Source organism: Oncorhynchus mykiss, chromosome 20 (genome assembly GCF_013265735.2).
Source record: "Oncorhynchus mykiss isolate Arlee chromosome 20, USDA_OmykA_1.1, whole genome shotgun sequence".
NCBI lineage: Eukaryota > Metazoa > Chordata > Actinopteri > Salmoniformes > Salmonidae > Oncorhynchus > Oncorhynchus mykiss.
The window spans coordinates 32881863-32904360 of NC_048584.1; the positions used below are offsets into that span (position 1 = coordinate 32881863).

Consider the following 22498-nt stretch of genomic DNA (forward strand, 5'->3'; position numbering starts at 1 on the left):
ACACACCACACCACTTACGGACTATGCAACTCCTTTCATTGAGCTGTGAGGTGAGCGGTCCAGCGGTCTCTGTGTGTGTGTGTCGTTCCAGGACAGGTTGCAGGTGAGTGAATGTGTGCGTCAGGGGCAGGGCGATGCTGTGGGAGCGGGCCTCAGGGAGGGTGGGTCTCCCCTCAGGATCGGGAGTCTGGGGTACACTGTCCATAAGACTGGCTGTTAGTGCATTCTGGTAGTGGTTCCTCGAGATCTAGGAGACAGGAACACAGTCCACAAATACAATATCAACACATCCTCATCACACTCCACAAATACAGTATCAACACATCATCATCACACTCCACAAATACAGTATTAACACATCATCATCAACACATCATCATCACACTCCACAAATACAGTATCAACACATCATCATCAACACATCATCATCACACTCCACAAATACAGTATCAACACATCATCATCAACACATCATCATCACACTCCACAAATACAGTATCAACACATGATCATCACAATCCACAAATACAGTATCAACACATCATCATCACACTCCACAAATACAGTATTAACACATCATCATCACACTCCACAAATACAGCATCAACACATCATCATCACACTCCACAAATACAGTATCAACACATCATCATCACACTCCACAAATACAGTATCAACACATCATCATCACACTCCACAAATACAATATCAACACATCATCATCACACTCCACAAATACAGTATCAACACATCATCATCAACACACTCCACAAATACAGTATCAACACATCATCATCACACTCCACAAATACAGTATCAACACATCATCAACACACTCCACAAATACAGTATCAACACATCATCAACACACTCCACAAATACAGTATCAACACATCATCATCAACACACTCCACAAATACAGTATCAACACATCATCATCACACTCCACAAATACAGTATCAACACATCATCAACACACTCCACAAATATAGTGTCAACACATCATCATCACACTCCACAAATACAGTATTAACACATCATCATCACACTCCACAAATACAGTATCAACACATCATCATCAACACACTCCACAAATACAGTATTAACACATCATCATCAACACATCATCATCAACACACTCCACAAATACAGTATCAACACATCATCAACACACTCCACAAATACAGTATTAACACGTCATCATCATCAACACATCATCAACACACTCCACAAATATAGTATCAACACATCATCATCAACACACTCCACAAATACAGTATCAACACATCATCAACACACTCCACAAATACAGTATCAACACATCATCATCAACACACTCCACAAATACAGTATCAACACATCATCATCACACTCCACAAATACAGTATTAACACATCATCATCAACACATCATCATCACACTCCACAAATACAGTATCAACACATCATCAACACATCATCATCAACACACTCCACAAATATAGTATCAACACATCATCATCATCACACTCCACAAATACAGTATCAACACATCATCAACACACTCCACAAATACAGTATCAACACATCATCATCAACACATCATCATCAAACTCCACAAATACAGTATCAACACATCATCATCACACTCCACAAATACAGTATCAACACATCATCATCAAACTCCACAAATACAGTATCAACACATCATCATCAACACACTCCACAAATACAGTATCAACACATCATCAACACACTCCACAAATACAGTATCAACACATCATCATCAACACACTCCACAAATACAGTATCAACACATCATCAACACACTCCACAAATACAGTATCAACACATCATCAACACACTCCACAAATACAGTATCAACACATCATCATCAAACTCCACAAATACAGTATCAACACATCATCAACACATCATCATCAACACACTCCACAAATACAGTATTAACACATTATCATCAACACATCATCATCAACACATCATCTTCATCACACTCCACAAATACAGTATTAACACATTATCATCAACACACTCCACAAATACAGTATTAATAGATTATCATCAACACATCATCAACACATCATCATCAACACACTCCACAAATACAGTATTAACACATTATCATCAACACATCATCATCAACACATCATCATCAACACACTCCACAAATACACTATTAACACATTATCATCAACACATCATCATCAACACATCATCTTCATCACACTCCACAAATACAGTATTAACACATTATCATCAACACACTCCACAAATACAGTATTAACAGATTATCATCAACACACTCCCACAAATACAGTATTAACACATCATCATCAACACACTCCACAAATACAGTATTAACACATCATCATCAACACACTCCACAAATACAGTATTAACACATCATCATCAACACACTCCACAAATACAGTATTAACACGTCATCATCATCAACACATCATCATCAACACACTCCACAAATACAGTATTAACACATCATCATCAACACACTCCACAAATACAGTATTAACACATCATCACACTCCACAAATACAGAATTAACACATCATCATCATCACACTCCACAAATACAGTATCAACACATCATCAACACACTCCACAAATACAGTATTAACACATCATCATCAACACACAATATAAACTAATATAAGCAAATGTCTATATATAGACACACACACACCACCAAGCTGTTTCTCTATGTAGATGCTACGTTTGTGTGTGTGTGTGTGTGTGCGTGCGTGCGTGCGTGCGTGCGTGCGTGTGTGTGTGTGTGTGCGTGTGTGTGTGTGCGTTCTAGTGATCTTTCTTTCTCAAACTATATTTATGACCTGGGGGAGGGGTGAGGGAGTGTGTGTGTTCTCAAGATGTACATCCATCACGTTAAGTCTAAATTATTCATACTGAAAATGGAGGTCATTTATCCCCAATGATTAAAGTTAAACTAAGAGAGATTAAAAGGAAAACAAGGGAAGGAGGGAGAGAGGGAAGGAAGGATAGAGGGAGAGGGAGAGAGGATGTGTCTGTGTTTAGTCAAAATCAGGGATTAAGACGTTTTAAAGGGAAATTAAAATGAGAAGCAGTATGGTTCTGGGTAGTTAGAAGTTTAGGTCTATTTTAAGTGTTGTGCGTGCATGTCAGTGGTGGTCGGTGACGTTAAAGATGAGGGAGGCCTTATTTCTACTACATGATACTCTAATTTTCCCTATACCTATCATGAGGTTGCTACAACCTAGCCTACCCATGAAAGTTTACAATGTAGGTACGCACAGGTCGAGAGATAGATTTGAGTAATCAATGTGACAGAGTGACACATTCAATACCGTCTTGCACACTCTTGCCTGCATCTAGCTGATAGGGTGTAATCATTAGTCGAATGGTTGCAAACGAGAGTTTCTATTGGACAAATTCAGGTATGTTCATCCCCATTTTGTTCCATTTGCTTCCGTTTAGAAATGTTTTTCAACAGAATCGGCGGAATGAATACACCCCTGATCACCCGCAAACACAGATAACTTTCATAGCAGCCACATACAAACAGCATGATCACTTTGCTCATTGTATAATTCCTTCTCACATTTACTCGCGCTTCTCCTCTCCCCTTTTCCCATTGCTTGTGGACTCCATTGCACAACACCACAGCTGTCTGTGACCAGGCGAAAACCCCTTTCCAAGCCAAACCTTTATACCATAACCGCTAACCACTACACAGCCTACATCTTTGTCACCATATTAGCTAATGTCAGAGTAGTCAACATAGCTACTAGAACTAACGCATTAGTAAACCCGCTACAATCATGCAGTACAGTGTAAAGCTAGCAGTTTAGCAGTTACACCCGTAGGCCCTGGTGGCCATACATTTATAAAACCAAAAGCTTACCTTGCCTTGGAAGGGTTCCAGTGTTGGATAGCCATAGCCAGCTAGCTAACATAGCATCCCTCTCTGTTATAGCCAGATAGCTAACATAGCATCCCTCTGTTATAGCCAGATAGCTAACATAGCATCCCTCTGTTATAGCCAGCTAGCTAACATAGCATCCCTCTGTTATAGCTAACATAGCATCCCTCTGTTATAGCCAGCTAGCTAACATAGCATCCCTCTGTTATAGCCAGCTGGCTAACATAGCATCCCTCTGTTATAGCCAGCTAGCTAACATAGCATCCCTCTGTTATAGCCAGATAGCTAACATAGCATCCCCCTCTGTTTGAGCCGGGTTTTTGAGTAGGCTAAACTAGCGAGCTTCATTCTCTAACTAAGTAAGTGAAAGCTATAAAAAAAAAATGCTATGAAAAATAGCTAGCACTTGCTTCTCCTTCATTTTTGAAGAGATTAATTTATTAAAAACTGTTCAACTATTGTCTTTCTCTGAGTCAACTACTCACCACATTTCATGCACTGCAGTGCTAGCTAGCTGTAGCTTATGCTTTCGGACCTAAATTCACTCTCTGATGCTTTGATTTGGTGGACAACATGTCAGTTCATGCTGCAAGAGCTCTGATAGGTTGGAGGACGTCCTCTGGAAGTTGTCATAATTACTATGTAAGTCTATGGAAGGTGGTGAGAAGTCAGTGTACCCGGAGGAGAATGTAAACTAGCTGTCCTCCGGCTACACCATGGTGCTACCCTACAGGGTGCTGTTGAGGCTACTGTAGACCTTCATTACAAAACTGTGTGTTTCAATTATATGGTCACATGAATATATTTAGTGTAGTTTTGTGGATGTGTGGGGGTTTTGCAGATGTGTGTGGGTGTGTGTTACCTTTATAATCTGTAGGTCAGTGAGTTGTCTGACAGAGAAGTCAGGTAGGTAGACTCCTCCCCCTCCTATACTCAGCTGACCCACACTGCCTCCTGATAGGACAGAGTCTGACTGGTTCAACCCACTGCTACCAGAACCAAACCTGTTGACTGGAGATGAGTTTGATTAGATTCTGTCCCTTTTTTTTTTATCTCACTCACTCTCCTCTTTGTCTTTCTGTATCTCTCTTGCTCTCTATTAGACAAGAACAAACACATGCATGTTCACACACACACACACACACACACACACACACACACACACACACACACACACACACACACACACACACACACACACACACACCACACACCACACACCACACACACCACACACTGGGCTGGCCCTTTTGTGTCTGCTTACCAGTGTAAACTGGGTGTTATATAACCCAGGTCAGGACATGTCTTTCTATAGAACCATTTTCTTAAACAGCTTTAATCACTGCAGTTACATAGTTTCCACTGCAGTTACATAGTTTCACTGCAGTTACATAGTTTCCACTGCAGTTACATAGTTTCCACTGCAGTTACATAGTTTCCACTGCAGTTACATAGTTTCACTGCAGTTACATAGTTTCACTGCAGTTACATAGTTTCCACTGCAGTTACATAGTTTCACTGCAGTTACATAGTTTCCACTGCAGTTACATAGTTTCCACTGCAGTTACATAGTTTCACTGCAGTTACATAGTTTCACTGCAGTTACATAGTTTCACTGCAGCTACATAGTTTCCACTGCAGTTACATAGTGTCCACTGCAGTTACATAGTTTCCACTGCAGTTACATAGTTTCACTGCAGTTACATAGTTTCACTGCAGTTACATAGTTTCACTGCAGTTACATAGTTTCACTGCAGTTACATAGTTTCCACTGCAGTTACATAGTTTCCACTGCAGTTACATAGTTTCCACTGCAGTTACATAGTTTCACTGCAGTTACATAGTTTCACTGCAGTTACATAGTTTCCACTGCAGTTACATAGTTTCCACTGCAGTTACATAGTTTCCACTGCAGTTACATAGTTTCCACTGCAGTTACATAGTTTCCACTGCAGTTACATAGTTTCCACTGCAGCTACATAGTTTCCACTGCAGCCATCTTACCCCACGGATTCCAGGGAAATGGACAGTGGATTTCCCGCACACACATAACATAGAAACACTGTGCTACTGTAGCATTTAGAACAGGGGAAGCTGGGGTAAGAATGTCCTATTCAATAAATCCTCTTCATCAACGTCATCACCATTATCACCAACAACATTATAATCACTAACACCAACTGATAAAATCCCATTGTGTGTTGTTGGGGCCGGGAGTGTATTTACCTATGGACAATGGTGGTATGAGGGCTGGCATTCCATAATAGGAGAAAGCTCCGTTCTCAAAACGAAGAGCCTCCTTACCAATCTCCACCTCAACTTTACCCTGCAATGACATAACACACAGACAGACTATTAAACAGCAAAGTTGTCATAGATTTCCAAACTTTGGTAAAATTCTGGTTGTTTTGCAACCCTAGGTGTATCTGTAGAACCAAGACAGTGTAGTATCAGTGTGTATGGTGTGTACCTGTAAAATCAGGACAAAGTAGTCGACAGGTTTGTTCCTCATATACAGGAAGTGCTGTGGTGCTCCTTTGTTCTTCCTGTCAAACTTAAGTTCCTGAACGACACTGGGGTGTTTGATTAGACAAAGAAGAATCTTCTCTGAGAGATGACATGGCTTGAAGGGCTCCACTTCTACACACACACACACACACACACACACACACAGAGAGACGGAGAGAGAGAGACAGACAGAGACAGAGACAGAAAGAGAGAGGAAAATAAGAAAGATTGAGAGAGTAGAAAAAGAGAAGTGTAAACACACACACATCCATCCACACACACACACACACACACATCCATCCACCCATACATACACACACACACATCCATCCACCCATACACACACACACACACACACACACACACATCCATCCACACACACACACACACACACACACACACACACACACACACACACACACACACACACACACACACACACACACACACACACACACACACACACACACACACACACACACACACACACACACACACACACACCCATCCACCCATACACACACACATCCATCCACCCATACACACACACATCCATCCACCCATACACACACACACACACACATCCATCCACCCATACACAGAGGTCCTACCTGTGGCCAGGAAACGGTGTGTAGCTAGCAGCAGTTGAGGGGATATCTTCACCTTCATCTCATTCTCTGACATTTTAAAGATAGAGAAGTCGTGTTGCTTCCTCTCATGGTGAGACACACGCCTCTTAGTCCTTTTATCAACTAGGGAACAATCAATGAATCAATTAACCAATCAATCCATCCATCACCAAAACGTTTGTTTGTCTCTCTCTTTGTCAGACACACACACACACACACACACACACACACACACACACACACACACACACACACACACACACACACGCACACTGCAGAGAGAGCGTTAAGCCCCGATTAAGCCAGTGGTAATTATTTATGGGATAAGTTAATTACTTCTGATGAATTATGCATCAGATCACATTATGGGAGCAGCAGGGGGGGGGTTAAGGGGCGATCAATAGCTTAGAGGGTGATAGGAAGAGAGAGAGCGAGAGAGAGCGAAAAATGCACTATATATACAAAGTATATGGACACTCCTTCAAATGAGGGAATCTGGCTATTTCAGCCACATCAGTTGCTGACAGGTGTATAAAATCTAACACACAGCCATGAAATCTCCATAGACAACAGACATTGGCAGTAGAATGGCCTTAATGAAGAGCTCAGTGACTTTCAACGTGCCACCGTCACAGGATGCCACCTTTCCAACAAGTCAGTCCGTCAACTTTCTACCCTGCTAGAGCTGCCCAGGTCAACTGTAACTGCTGTTATTGGGAAGTGGAAACGTCTAGGAGCAACAACGGCTCAGCCGCGAAGTGGTAGGCCACACAAGCTCACAGAACGGAAGAGCCGAGTGCTGCAACGCGTAGCATGTAAAAATCGTCTGTCCTCGGTTGCAACACTCACTACCTAGTTCCAAACTGCCTCTGGAAGCAACGTCAGCACAATAACTGCTTGTCGGGAGCTTAATGAAATGGGTTTCCATGGCTGAGCAGCAGCACACAAGCCTACGATCACCATGCACAATGCCAAGTGTTGGGTGGAGTGAAGTAAAGATCGCCGCCATTGGACTGGAGCAGTGGAAACACGTTCTCTGGAGTGATGAATCACGCTTCACCATCTGGCAGTCCGACGGGCGAATCTGGTTTTGGCAGATGCCAGGAGAACGCTACCTGCCCGAATGCATAGTGCCAACTGTAATGTTTGGTGGAGGAGGAATAATGGTCTGGGCCTGTTTTTCATGGTCCGGGCCCCTTAGTTCCAGTGAAGGGAAATCTTAACGTTACAGCATATTCTAGACGATTCTGTGCGTCTAACTTTGTGGCAACAGTTTGCGGAACAGTTTGGGGAAGGCTCTTTCCTGTTTCAGCCGACTGCAAGCCAGGCCTAGTGGGACGTGGAAAGTCTTCCCAGAAGAGTAGAGGCTGTTATAACAGCAAAGGGGGGACCAACTCCATATTAATGCCCATGATTTTGGAATGAGATGTTGGACGAGCAGGTGTCCACATACTTTTGGTCATGCAGTGTATCTATAAAGAGAGAAGGAGAGTTGTTATACATACTGTAGAGGTCTGTCTCGTCCACAATCTCAGACTTGATGATTTCTTCGATAACGTCCTCCAAAGTAACAATTCCCAGGACCTCATAAAAGGGGTCCCCCTCCCCCTCACTGTTCACCCTGTGGACTATGGCCAGGTGAGATTTACCTGGGAGAGAGATTAGGAGGAGAAAAATAGGGAGGGGGGAAGGGAGGGAGGGAGGGAGCGGGGAAGGAGGGGGGAGGAGTGAGAGGTTATCGAAATCAGCATTTACTTTCCGTGATTATGCTGTTATCAAAGCAGATTAAAAATCAACACCATCCAGGAGATTCTTACTGAAAGTAGCCGTTAAACCAGTGATTGATTCTCTCCCCAGATGAAATGAGTCATACATAGATAAGTCATATTTCTGTGTTAGTATTACTGACAACTGGCCAGATCCCAAAGGAAAATACCTTCAGTGGCAACTCTGTGTGGTTTCTTTCCATGGCATGTGAAAAATGTCATAATTTTTACAGTTTCATTTGAGTAATTTAGCAGATGCTCTTATCCAGAGTGACTTACAGGAGCAATTAGGTTTAGGTGCCTTGCTCAAGGGCACATCAAAAGATTTTTCACCTAGTCGGCTTGGGGATTCAAACCAGCAGCCTTTCGGTTGCTGGCCAAACGCTTAACAGCTAGGCTACCTGCTTACATTTCATGTAAGACTCCTCACCTCCCAACTCCCTCCTAACCCCCTTGCCTTCCTGAATCAGCCTCCATCACAGGGGGGAGAGGGGGAAGGGGAGAGGAGGAGAGGGGGAGAAGGGGAGGAGAAGGGGAGAGGGGGAGAAGAGGAGGAGAGGAGAGGGGGAGAGGGGGAGAGGGGAAGAAGGGGAGGAGAGGGGGAGAGGGGGAGGGCAGAGGAGAGGAGAGGAGAGGAGGAGATGGGGAGAGGGGAGAGGAGGAGAGGAGGAGAGGGGGAGGACAGGAGGAGAGGAGAGCGTGCGACGTGTTGGTTGTCAAGTGTTTCTCTGCGTGTGCTCACTGCTCATTGTCTGTCTGCATTGGATTTGGAATTGTGTTTAATAACCTGCCCAGGGACTGTGGTTGAAAATGAGCTATATGGCTAAAACCGGCACTTTTAATAAAACATTGATTAATGTGCACTGTCCCTGTAAAAATACAAATAATCTGAAACTCAAAAGTAATATATAATGAGTGTACAAAAAAATGTGGAACAAATGCTTTTCCATGACATAGAATGACCAGGTGGACCCAGGTGAAAGCTATGATCCCTTATTGATGTCACTTGTTAAATCCACTTCAATCAGTGTAGATGAAGGAGAGGAGACAGGTTAAAGAAGGATGTTTAAGCCTTGAGACAGTTGAGACATGGATTGTGTGCGTACAGTGGGCCATTCAGAGGGTGAATGGACAAGACAAGAAACGGGCATGGTAGTAGGTGCCAGGTGCACCGGTTTGAGTAAAGAACTGCAACAGTGCTGGGTTTTTCACACTCAACAGTTTCCTGTTTGCACCAAGAATGGTCTACCAACCAAAGGACATCCAGCCAACTTGATTCAACTTTGTGAAGCATTGGAGTCAACATGGGCCAGCATCCCTGCTCTCCTCAGACGCTCTTACAGACAATAGAACATATTTGCCAGTGAACTGATCCTCTGGCAACCAGCAGCAGGGGCAACCCAGTAATCATGCGTGTGGACCAGCTTAAATGTGACACCGGCCTGGAGGAAGAGGAGACTGCGTCTGCAATGGTGGACAGAAAGCTCTGGAAGTTCCACTTCTACTGCCGTCGACCACAGACAACCAGATGATGATGAACGTGATAAACATACATTTCATTGAAACCGTGACTGTTACTTTGAGTCACTCCACAAAAATAATGTTGATAGAATAAGGCCCTCTTATCCAACTAATTTCCATAATTAAACCGTTCAGATGACCATCTCTGAGCCCTCACGGACAAGCCAACTGTGTCAATCTGAATAGCATATGAAAGAAGCCCTAGTCCTTTTCAATAAGCTCTCGTCCTAGTGGACACTGCTGTCTCCGTCCCAAAGCCTCCAGTGTGATTCCTGCTAACTGTCAGAGCACATGAAATCTACTTATGTTTACCATGCAACACACAGGAGAGAAACCATGCCTGTTCATGTCATCCACTCAACAATCTACATTATTTTTATACAGCTGCTAAGAATGTACTGAGTATAAACACAAACCCTTCACACACACACACACGCACGCACGCACACACACACACACACACACACACACACACACACACACACACACACACACCCACACACACACGCACGCACGCACGCACGCACACACACACACACACACACACACACACACACACACACACACACACACACACACACACACACACACACACACACACACACACACACACACGCGCATTCCCCTGGCTGACGGCTGAACACGATGATTCATACTCTGGTTGTCATGGTAATTAGAAGAGATTATTCCAGCCTCCAGCTTCCTTCAACATTCTTACATGGATGGAGACACTAAGGACCGTTTACAGTCACTTTGTGACGTCTCTTCTGGTAGCTTAGCAGTTAGAACACAAAGGCAAGTAACTGAAAGGTCGCTGGTTTGAATACCCGAGCCGACAAGGTGAAAAATCTGTCAATGTGCCCTTCAGCAAGGCACTTAACCCTAATTTGCTCCAGGGGCGACATTCTTCTCTGGCTGACCTTGTAAAACAACATGCACTGCACCTAAATTATTATACATTTTTATAGCTTCAAGGAAGTTGTTTAATGGATTATGAATATGGATAATAACTTTCTGTGACATACAGCAGCCTATACCATCACCTCCACTTGGACCTGCTGAGCCTGTCATCTTATATGACTGACTGTCCAGAGCATAACTGGATTTATATACACCCTGGATTCTCTGCTTTTCAGGACGAGGGAAGTGCTGTAATGGAACGGGTAAAGGCTAACTTGAACACTGCATTTATCTATAGATCACTTCTGTCAAACCGGCCAGCACCTGCTGAACAACATCATTGTTTTTTCTCATAGACCATGTGATACAGCGTGGAGGTGACTGAATGGCAGTAATCATGTGATTTATAAACGGTGAGCTCATTAGTGCTCTGATTGGTAACATGTATGTATTTTCTTACAAAATGGTGGTACATTTCCTACATATTTACCTGATTTTGCATTACATTTTTTCTCTCTACAACAGTGTATACTGATTTCAGGTGTGAGTGGGATCTACCTGGCCCAGGGGCGGACTGGGACCAGAAATCTGTCTTGGAGAAAATGTTTTCCTTGAGGCCCCCACATCGGCCCATTTTTTGTTTTACCCCCATTATTATCCAGATAATGATAATTTTGCACACAAAAAAAAAATTGACATTCCCACTGGCCCAAAAATGGACCAGCCTGAAATGCCAGATGGCCCGTCCGCCCCTAGCCCGACTTGAAATGCCAGATGGCCCGTCCGCCCCTAGCCCGGTCTGAAATGCCAGATGGCCCGTCCGCCCCTAGCCCGACTTGAAATGCCAGATGGCCCGTCTGCACCTAGCCGGTCTGAAATGCCAGATGGCCTGTCTGCCCCTAGCCGGTCTGAAATGCCAGATGGCCCGTCTGCACCTAGCCGGTCTGAAATGCCAGATGGTCCGTCTGCACCTAGCCGGTCTGAAATGCCAGATGACCTGTCTGCACCTAGCCGGTCTGAAATGCCAGATGGCCTGTCTGCCCCTAGCCGGTCTGAAATGCCAGATGGCCCGTCCGCCCCTAGCCCGACTTGAAATGCCAGGTGGCCCGTCCGCCCCTAGCCCGGTCTGAAATGCCAGATGGCCCGTCCGCCCCTAGCCCGACTTGAAATGCCAGATGGCCCGTCCGCCCCTAGCCCGGTCTGAAATGCCATATGGCCTGTCTGCCCCTAGCCCGTTCTGAAATGCCAGATGGCCCGTCCGCCCCTAGCCCGGTCTGAAATGCCATATGGCCTGTCTGCCCCTAGCCCGTTCTGAAATGCCAGATGGCCCGTCCGCCCCTAGCCCGGTCTGAAATGCCAGATGGCCCGTCCGCCCCTAGCCCGGTCTGAAATGCCAGATGGCCCGTCTGCCCCTAGCCCGGTCTGAAATGCCAGAGGGCCCGTCTGCCCCTAGCCGGTCTGAAATGCCAGATGGCCCGTCTGCACCTAGCCGGTCTGAAATGCCAGATGGCCTGTCTGCCCCTAGCCGGTCTGAAATGCCAGAGGGCCCGTCTGCCCCTAGCCGGTCTGAAATGCCAGATGGCCCGTCTGCACCTAGCCGGTCTGAAATGCCAGATGGCCTGTCTGCCCCTAGCCGGTCTGAAATGCCAGAGGGCCCGTCTGCCCCTAGCCGGTCTGAAATGCCAGATGGCCCGTCTGCACCTAGCCCGGTCTGAAATGCCAGATGGCCCGTATGCCCCTAGCCGGTCTGAAATGCCAGATGGCCCGTTTGCCCCTAGCCCGGTCTGAAATGCCAGATGGCCCGTCTGCCCCTAGCCGGTCTGAAATGCCCGGATGGCCCGTCCGCCCATAGCCCGTCCTATTACCTCTCTTGAACTCCTCCAGCATCACATCCAGTTTGGTGTCTCTGAACACACAGTGCATGGGGTGTTTGTAGAACTGGGTGATGGTCTTCAGCGGGGTGCAGTCATCCGGGTCCACAAACGCCAGGTCTTTGACGAACAGGATATCAACGATGTTGGACCTGTCGTTCTCATAGACCGGGATCCGGGTGAACCCGCTCTGCATGACGTCAGACATAGTACAGAAGTCTAGAACAGCATCTGAAGAGAGCATATAACAGTCCGCCAGAGGGGTGTGAACTTGTTCTACGGTCTTGGTGCGTAACTCCAGGGCGCCCTGGATGATGTTGAGTTCCTCTTTGACCAGGTCGTGGTAGGGGTCTGTGACGCGCAGCATGGCCACCAGTTTCTCTCTGGTGTAGAAGTTACTGATCTCCTGGTGAAGCATGATGTCTAGGAGCTTGGAGATTGGGTAGGAGATGGGGAAGGAGACCAGCATTAGAAGCCGGGTGGCCCAGATGGTTTTGGAGGCGATGGCTAGGCTGTGTCTGGACGCCACAGAGTGAGGCAGGATCTCTCCTATGAAGAATATCCCGAAAGTGCAGGTAGCAAGGGAGGTGGGAGTCATCCCTATAATCTGGCACATCCACACCACGAAACAGGTGTTGGTCAGCACGTTTCCCAGTACCACAGTACATAGGATGTAGTTGCCATGTTTACGCACGGATTCGATCTTGTGTGCGTATTTTTGTTCCTTCTCGGTGCCGCTGTTTTGGAGAACGCGGAGCTCGACGGGATCCATGGCTAGCATACTGATGTTCAGCCCGCTGCAGAGCGCAGAGAGCCCCAGTAGCATCAACGACACCCCCAACTGGAGCCACACATCCGCATGCGGGGGTCGCTCCACCACGGCTAGCCAGAAGTCTCTGGTGCTGAAATGCTCCCACTTCACCCCGTCAAACGCGCACATGGAGTAGTATTTGATCCGCTCATCTTTGCGCAGGTCTTTGGCGAGCAGCTCCACTATAGAATCAGAATCAAATTCCAAGAAGGTCATCATCAGACAAAAGAAAAACGCACAATAACATGTAAGATTATTATTATTTTTTAAATGTAATCTGAGATTGAACAACGATAAAAACGTAACTATAGACTAAATAAACGGACCTAGAACAGAGTTGTGGCTGGACGCAGACCTGAAGGAACCCAGGAGCTCGATGTCAGAACTCCGAGCATGCTCGTCCACGCACGGGTTCTGTTTGGGAGGGACCTAAATTCAAATTGATATTTTATCACGATATTTAGGTTATTTCATAAAAACTATTTAATACATAACTTTAATGGTAAATGGTCAATACACTCAATAAACTGACCAGTCTCTCCCCCTCTCCTCGCTTTCGCTCTCCACCTGGTTCTTCTATGAAGGCGATCCATGGTGCGGCAGCGGCAGCTTCTGGTCTCCTACTCCCAGAGTGGTTGTTGGCTCTCTGTGTAACCGAGGATGCTGCGTAGTAAACCCGCAGCATGAAGCGCGTACCCTCGGTCGCCTGGAGCAGCCCGTCCTGCACTGACAGCTCCCCGGCTTTAGTGTCCTCTGGGCGGACGCCAAGCAATCCCTTCGCCTGGGCTGGGAGAAAGAAGAGGAGGATGATAAGGGTGAAGAGGTGAAACGACAGCTGGCGGTAGGGATGAGGTGAGATGCGATGAGGTGAGGAGGAAGCTACCGCAGCATCAGCAGCCATCATGCTGAATAAACTACAGAGGGACATTGGCGGAGGTTGGGTCACGTGGTCACGGTTTTTACGCTGGCTCTGCTTGAATCAGCATAACAGCTGGACAGGCACACACCGAGGAAAGTGGGAAGAGAGGGTTGGCCGTGAGTGAGAGAGAGAGAGAGAGAGAGAGAGAGAGAGAGAGAGAGAGAGAGAGAGAGAGAGAGAGAGAGAGAGAGAGAGAGAGAGAGAGAGCGAGCGAGCGAGAGAGAGAGATCGGGCATGTGTGGGCCTTACAAAATCCCATGCAGTACAATGACGTAATGTCATTTTGCGTGCCATTACAATCTAAAAATAGAAGACAGGAAATGCCCCATCATCAGAGCTACTTCCCAGGGTGACTGTCTGTCGCTCCGTGCAGAGACCACAATCATAGAAACACACCAAATAGTCTACTCTACTCTACTCTACTGTGTGTGTGTGTGTGTGTGTGTGTGTGTGTGTGTGTGTGTGTGTGTGTGTGTGTCGTTTTTGGGGGGTTATTTACTTTACTTTACTGTTGATATTTTTGACTACTTTTACTTTTACTCCACTACATTCCTAAAAAATAGATGTACTTTTTACTCCCAATCATTTCCCCTGAAACCCAAAAGTACTGTAACATTTCGAATGCTCAGGTAGGACAACAACATGGTCAAATTCACGCACCTGTCAATATAACGTTTGTCATCCCTACTGCCTCTGTTCTGGCAGACTCACTTAACACGAATACTGTGTTAGTAAATGATGTCTGAGTGTTGGAGTTCGACCCTGCCTGTCTGTAAATGGTGCTTTCTAGTTTGCTTAATATAAGGAATTTGATGTATAGCATTTACTTGTGCTTTTTACTTTTTCTCAAGTATTAAAGTTGAGTACTTTTTCCACTTTTTTTTCTACTTTTTCCAATATACTGAAGTATATTTAAAACCAGATAATTTTACTCAATTATTATTTTACTGGGTGACTTTTACTTTTACTTGAGTGATTTTCTATTAAGGTATGTTTACTTTTACTAAAGTATGACAATTGAGTACTTTTTCCACCGCTGTATGTATAGTCTTGCTAACACCAGACTGAGGCACAGCATGCTCTGTAGTCACGTGGGTCGTGCGTCAGCCAGGCTAGTGCGTACCTGTGCGTTTGTTCACTTTGTATCCCTGTTTGTCTATAAAGGCTATTTTTTTCACAATCGGCATTCTCCTCATCATCCGAGTCATTGCCATCACAATCATCCTCATCATAATTACCAGAATAATGATCATCCTAATCATAATTATCATCATCAGCATCATTATCACATTGGGTCAGTCGATTTGTTCTAGAAACTATTATAGAGTATTCCATGAGATGGCAGTGTAGACTCTCCACCAGCTCTGGAATCAAATTCCGCTGAAGGGGCTCTTCAACTGAAGTAGAGCTATTCATTTAGCCTCCTGATGTGAGTAATGTCATTTCATTTCACATTATAGGTTATAGACATTAAAGTGATTTAATTAGTATAGTATTAAATGCATAGTTGCATTTTAAAGCCAATAATAGGTTATGGGTCAATGTTTTGGGCCTTATTTCTAATGTTCTAATTATTTATAACCACAATTATTATTTTATATATTATTTAGACTTTTCAGGAACCAATCAGATTTAGGCAAACGACATTTTCTTAATTGTAGGCCTGGTGCCAAAGTCCATTTAAAATATATTTTCAGATTTTAGTATAGCCTACATGTTAAACTAATGTAAGCCATACAACGAGAAATGTGGGCAGATTTAGCAAAGCACGCCATTCATTTGGTTTAATACTATGATAAATCAAAACACAGATAAGAACACGCAGGGACTTGGGCCATGTTCATTTGATTAACAGTGATACAAAAAATGCCATGAATAGAAACCATAGAGACGACAATATTCCTTGTTCCAAAACGTTGTGTCCTGCTGAGCCGGCCCTTGGTTGCTCTTTCGTCCAGTGGTAGGCCAACCTCTCTGCCTCTGCTATTCTCCTCCTAACCCAGCAGATTTCACACAAAAGCACGCTTCAGGTCCTCACACTTCGTCAATATTCGTAAGAGCGAGCGTCAACAGTGCCGTGACCCTTTCCTCACCTGTTTGAGACAGTGTGTCTAAAATCCTGCTTGTGGTGTGTCCGTAAAAAGCCTATTGTCACTCCTTTGCCCCCGCTCCCTCTCTGCTACCATGCTCCAAAATCACTTTTATTTTCCAAAATATATTTTCATTTGGAAGCATAATCGAAGTCAGATATGAATAATTTTAAAGAAATAATAAGCCATATAACCACAAAAATGTAAAGGTCTTATTGATCTCTTAAATTCTGTTCAAATCTTAAAGCTACATACATTTCAACAATGTACCTTTTCATATAGGCTATAATTGCTTCACAGACGAAATGGCTTTTACATGTAGAGAGATGTGTTCGTTGTTTAACTGTCTGTTGCACTTTCCCCCATGTAAATTACTATTTTTCGTTTATAATATAATATTATTGGGCTATTAGGGCTGTTGTTGTTGTTATTATTATTGTCATAATTATTAGTATGTTATTCTTAGGGTATAGGACTATGGTGGTGTTGTTTACAGTTTGTATAGATTTTTTCACCTTGGATACAAGGCCAGGGCTTACTTTTGTTTATTTTTTGTTGAATGGAGTCGAAAAGTTATAGTTTTCCTAAAGTCATAATATTTAACATTTAGTCATTATTTTGTCAAAACCTTCCGAAAGTAATTACTCAAAGTCAGCGATAGGCTACACACACTTTTGATGTCTTATGCCACTGGCGTAAATAGTTTAAGTTAGTAGGAAAAAAGGTGACGTGAGAAAACATTCGACAAGTGTTAAAAGCAGAAGAATAGTGTTGGTTGGCCTACGTTATTTTCGAAAGTCGAAACGAATTTGACACGTCAAATTTTCCGTGCAGTGATGAGAAACACGATAAAGTCAAGAAATGCAAGTCTGTCTGAAGGTAGCAACACACCCACCGCAGATCGATTTTAGCACAACAATCTTCTACGATTTTTCTATCTTAGAAACACAACTTTAATGTTCTTCAATTCTGATAATGTGCTATCACAATTGAACTCCAATTGTTTGAAGTAGTTCAAAAATATTTTCACGTAGGCAACAACTTGTTTCTATAATGTTATTCAAGTATTATATGACAAGAACATAAACAATGAAGTAGGCTAGGCCTATAGCGAGCCTTATTGGTCCTTCATGTTTTGCTGTAGGCTACTTATTTAATGTAAGGTACTCTTTATGTTATATTTAATTTAGTTGTAATTTCTGGAAATCTTACAGTCTGTGGCTTTATCCCATCTATTTGAGTATCAGAACAATGTGGGTTTTTTTTTTACAAATTGCATTCACCATAGCCTATCCGTCTCCATATTGTTCAGGGAGTGGGGCACTAAATACTTGTTATAAATCCCTTTGTGTTCTATTTAACATTTTCATAACAACTAATGGGGAAACAAATCTAACCTTTATGAAATTCACATGCTGTGTATACCTCTCAATCCCAAACACTTTACACAATATGTCTTCGACATCTTAAAACGCACATCAAAAGGCTCCAAATGACGTCTACAGTATATCTGCCATAGATATGCAGTGAAAGACCATAACCTGAAGAGGGATTCTGTTCGGTTGCCATATGACCGCTACAGCCGTGGCGGGACATATCAACGACTAATTCCTTATCCTGGTAAAGTGATGGATCAAGCGAAGATCCCACTGCGATATGAAGATATTGATATATAGAGTTAGAGATGTTTGGAGAGGCTAAAAGGGAGGCAGAGGTTTGCTCCCCGTTGTTAGAGGTGCATATTTGGAATAGATGGACAGGGTCTTATACGCACCCCTGGGGTGCGTGTCTGATCCTGGACCACATACCTATGAACAGTTGATAAAGCTGACCCATGATCGATGAACAGCAACTGGCTCGTTGCTCTCCGTTGCCCTAGCTGCTAAAGACGTTGTCGTACATGTCCCTTCGATGTTTGTCTCCACATTACCTTTGTTTTTCTATGGTTCTCTTTCGGTCAGTTTGTAGAGCATGGCGCTTTCAACGCTAGGATATAGTGGGTTCGATCTCCGGGGGCACCTATACATGAATGTATGCACGCGTGACTATGCATTTCTTTGGTCAAAAGCGCCTGCTAAATAGCATATAGAGTTGAACCAGGCCTCACGAACTTTCAATAATTAATATCGAGATTTCTAAGAGTTGTTTGAATGTCTTAATGTTGGTGTGTTCAACATGAAGTTGGTTAAGTAGACAATACAACCTGTTAACTTTAACAGAGGGGATTACGCAAAGTTCTTTCCATATCTTAGTCTTCCAAATCACAGTGCATCAGGCACTTTCTCTCCACGGAAGTAGCCTACAATCAGTGACCTCAGACGACCAGAGCCATTAGGCTGAGACGAGCCAGACCGAGGTGAGGCGAAGTTGTTGGGATAACCACCAGCGACCAAGCTGTGTGTAGGCCCTCTGATCAAAGAACATCTGGAGAGAGACTTTATACAACCTTGTAATATGTATGTTAAATCTGTAGGCTGTAGAGTTCTAAATTCGTTTTAAATATGTTTTTGGAAGCGCACCAAGTACGGCTGAGTTTGGTTGTGTTCTCCAAAGCTCAGGGTTGATCTTGGTTAAGCCTGTAAAGCGCGATGAAGTCACGGGTTAAACTGTAAACATATTAGCACAGATCAAACTATGAGAAAACATTAGCCTGGTGATCGAAGCTGCTCTATCGTAATAAAACACAGTTGAATACAGATTTGGCCATTACACAGCCTACTTGTGCGTAGAACCAACACAACAACATATGTTATCGCATAGCCAACTAGTAACTTGCCTCGTCTTGTTGGCCTTACTGATCTAGGACCGTTGGCCTTACTGATCTAGGACCGTTGGCCTTACTGATCTAGGACCGGACCCCAAGGAATTCACCTTTCAATCACAGTGTATAAAAACCGTTCCGTTCAAAAGTTTAACAACATCAATACGTCTATATTTAATTATTAGGATAGTATTTGTTTTACAAGGCCTAGGCATTCAACTTTCTTTCATAAGAGATTTGTGATTCACAGATAATTGGAAAATATAAATGATCAGGCCCCTACGTGGCCCTGCAATTGTAATTTCCGTGATTAATTCGATTTTTTTTTTTTTTACCCAAATCCTCACTTATTTCCAAGATCCATGGTCCACTAGTTTTTGCCTAAGTCGGCTATTTATAGAGAAGACTTTTGAATACACGGGTTTCATAACGTTTGTTTTTAATCATTTCATTTGTTATAAGGATGTGTTGGTATTGTTTTGTCCGAGAGTGACAAAACATTAAAATATATTGTTGCCATTTACAAGAAGGAATGAGGCCTATATTTGACTGGTAAAACGAGGAAATGGTCATTTGGCCTGCACGGTAGGCCAAATAAGGCGTCCCCCTCTCTCCCAGTTTGTTTTGATAAGCACCGTTATTTGTCGTGTTCCCATTTAGTTTCTTCCTCTACTGACGTTCTGCGTATAAGCCAAGTCCCTCATGGGGAAACCATAAAAATAACGTTGAAATCTAAAATAGGCCTACATTCATATGAATGTTATGATTTCATTATACATTTGTTTTATACACAATTCAATTTACATGAACATTGATGTTTTGTAGCAGGCACATCAAGTTCACAAGTCATACAAACAAGAAATAGTCTGTTGTTGCGCACTTAGAATATTGATAAATAGCCCCCCCCCCCCCCTGATCACTGTTTTCTCCCCTACACCTCAAGGTTAGTATGAGCCTTCATACAGTACCTTAGAGAAAAAAACACTGCTGAGTCCTGGAGCGGGGCGGTGCTGCTTCCTCTCCGGCTCATGGCCCTCTCTATCGGGAAGGCTGGCCCAGGGCGTGCGCTACCCTATCCAGATCTCAAAAACACGGAGGGGCGGGGGGCGCAGCGGGAGACGGACAGAAAGAAAGACAGATATATCTCTTCCCTCAAAGGAAAAGGAGAGTGCATTCGAACTATAAGGTATAACTAACTATAGCTTCTCTCACTTTCCCTCAAATCTCAGAGCACGGCCTTAATTTAAAAAACAGTGTTCCATCCGTGGTACCAAGCCAGGAAGATGCCCAAACCGAAGACATGTCCCTTCCCAGGCTCCCCTCTGTGGCTGGCATGCGTTGCTCTGATGGTGCAGTCGGTGATCTCCACTTCGTCGACCTACCGGAGACCTGCACCGGGCGGTGAGGGGAAGAGAACAGGGTTAATGGAGAGGACGCTGATTCTGCTGGATGTCAACACCCGCAGTCCAGTACAAGTTCTCAACGACAACTTCCTCTCTTTACAGTTGGATCCGTCCATTATAAAGGACGGGTGGTTGGACTTCCTGAGGTAGATTCCCTTATCACTCTGTCTGCTGTATCGGCTTTACCATCTTATTCTCATGTTTGGATCAAATGCATTGTTTTTGATTGAATGGTCTCCGTTGAGCATGATCGGATTCAGTTGTATTACTTACTATATTATGATTTTGGGGAATCGTTAAACCATTTCAGATAGTTGGTTGATGTCGATTTGTGCATCAGGCCTTTGTTTAGGTGACATTCGATATGGGGTATATAAAAATATGGAGTGGGCTAGAGATTGTAGCAGGCCTAACTTCATAATAACGTCGTCGAGCTTTAGGTCTCGATCACACCGACAGTGTTTCGCCTTTTGGTACATCAGAAGTACATTCATTTCCAATGGAAGGCTGCGTTTGAACTGCAGCATTTCGTTGCAGAGGCAGTTGCAGGGCGTTCTGTGTGGTGCATATGTTGGATTTATCGAACGTATGTATCAAACTGTATGCGAAGACGGCTTGCCAGAAATGGTAGCCGAAGGTGAATGTTGAACTACTGTTGCACAGATATCCAGAAGAAGCTGCGTACCATTTTGCACAAGGACACAGTCGGTGTTATCGAGACGTTACCAATTTGTTTGTATAGTATAGTCGCCTATTTTCTCATTTCAGTTTAGACACATTTTAACACCTTTTTGACGTCATTCTCCCGTGGCATGCGTGAATCAGCCGACCCACTGGGAACACACTGGTTAAATAAACGTTGTTTCCACGACATTGAAATGAAATCACGTTGAACAAACGTGGAAGATACGTTGAATTCACGTCTGTGCCAAGTGGGTACACAGTATGTAACTTATAAACATCTCTTTATTAGCCTGGTGGTGTTAATAATAGGATTAGAAGTAGAATAATACTATATATATATATATATATATATATAGTTCACGACTGCATCGCAAAAGGTTGGGTATGGAGGAGGATAGTTTAAATTGCGAGTAGCAGGTCTACATGGTGCATATGAGGCTCCCTAAAGACTTTCCGTAAACAGAGGTTTCTTATTTCCAAAGAAAGGTCCACTGTTATTGTCTGGGAGGAGAGAACGAGGTCATGAAATTTTAACATAGCTATATGATTTAAGAATGATTCGTTAGAAATGAAATTGAGTATCAGTTTGTATTACTCTATATCGACATGTTTGTGATCCTGAAAAACAGTTGGAATTGGCTACTCGGATATTATTGGAGCCACAGAATGTGGTGCCCTGGAAGTAAACCGTTTCAGCTTCCAATCAGCTTTAGCTATTGC

At 43.8% G+C, this 22498-nt stretch overlaps 1 protein-coding gene across 2 annotated transcripts in view; it reads right to left on the bottom strand.

Annotated features, from left to right (window-relative positions):
* LOC110499345 (metal transporter CNNM4) overlaps window positions 1–20812 on the bottom strand; it is a 32160-nt gene extending 11348 nt beyond the window's left edge. The window contains exons 1-10 of one of the 2 annotated variants that reach the window (XM_036956205.1): window positions 20660–20812; window positions 14454–14707; window positions 14248–14350; window positions 13105–14103; window positions 8558–8701; window positions 7035–7175; window positions 6386–6555; window positions 6142–6241; window positions 4778–4926; window positions 19–247 (exon numbers count right to left, since the gene is read on the bottom strand). In XM_036956205.1, coding sequence (XP_036812100.1) covers window positions 19–247; window positions 4778–4926; window positions 6142–6241; window positions 6386–6555; window positions 7035–7175; window positions 8558–8701; window positions 13105–14103; window positions 14248–14350; window positions 14454–14606 — 2188 coding nt within the window. In that variant the 5' untranslated portion in view covers window positions 14607–14707; window positions 20660–20812. Of the gene's footprint in view, window positions 1–18; window positions 248–4777; window positions 4927–6141; window positions 6242–6385; window positions 6556–7034; window positions 7176–8557; window positions 8702–13104; window positions 14104–14247; window positions 14351–14453; window positions 14872–20659 lie in introns of those variants that run through there. The other variant, XM_036956204.1, reaches the window with a different exon arrangement.
* Window positions 20813–22498: the final 1686 nt, after the last annotated feature.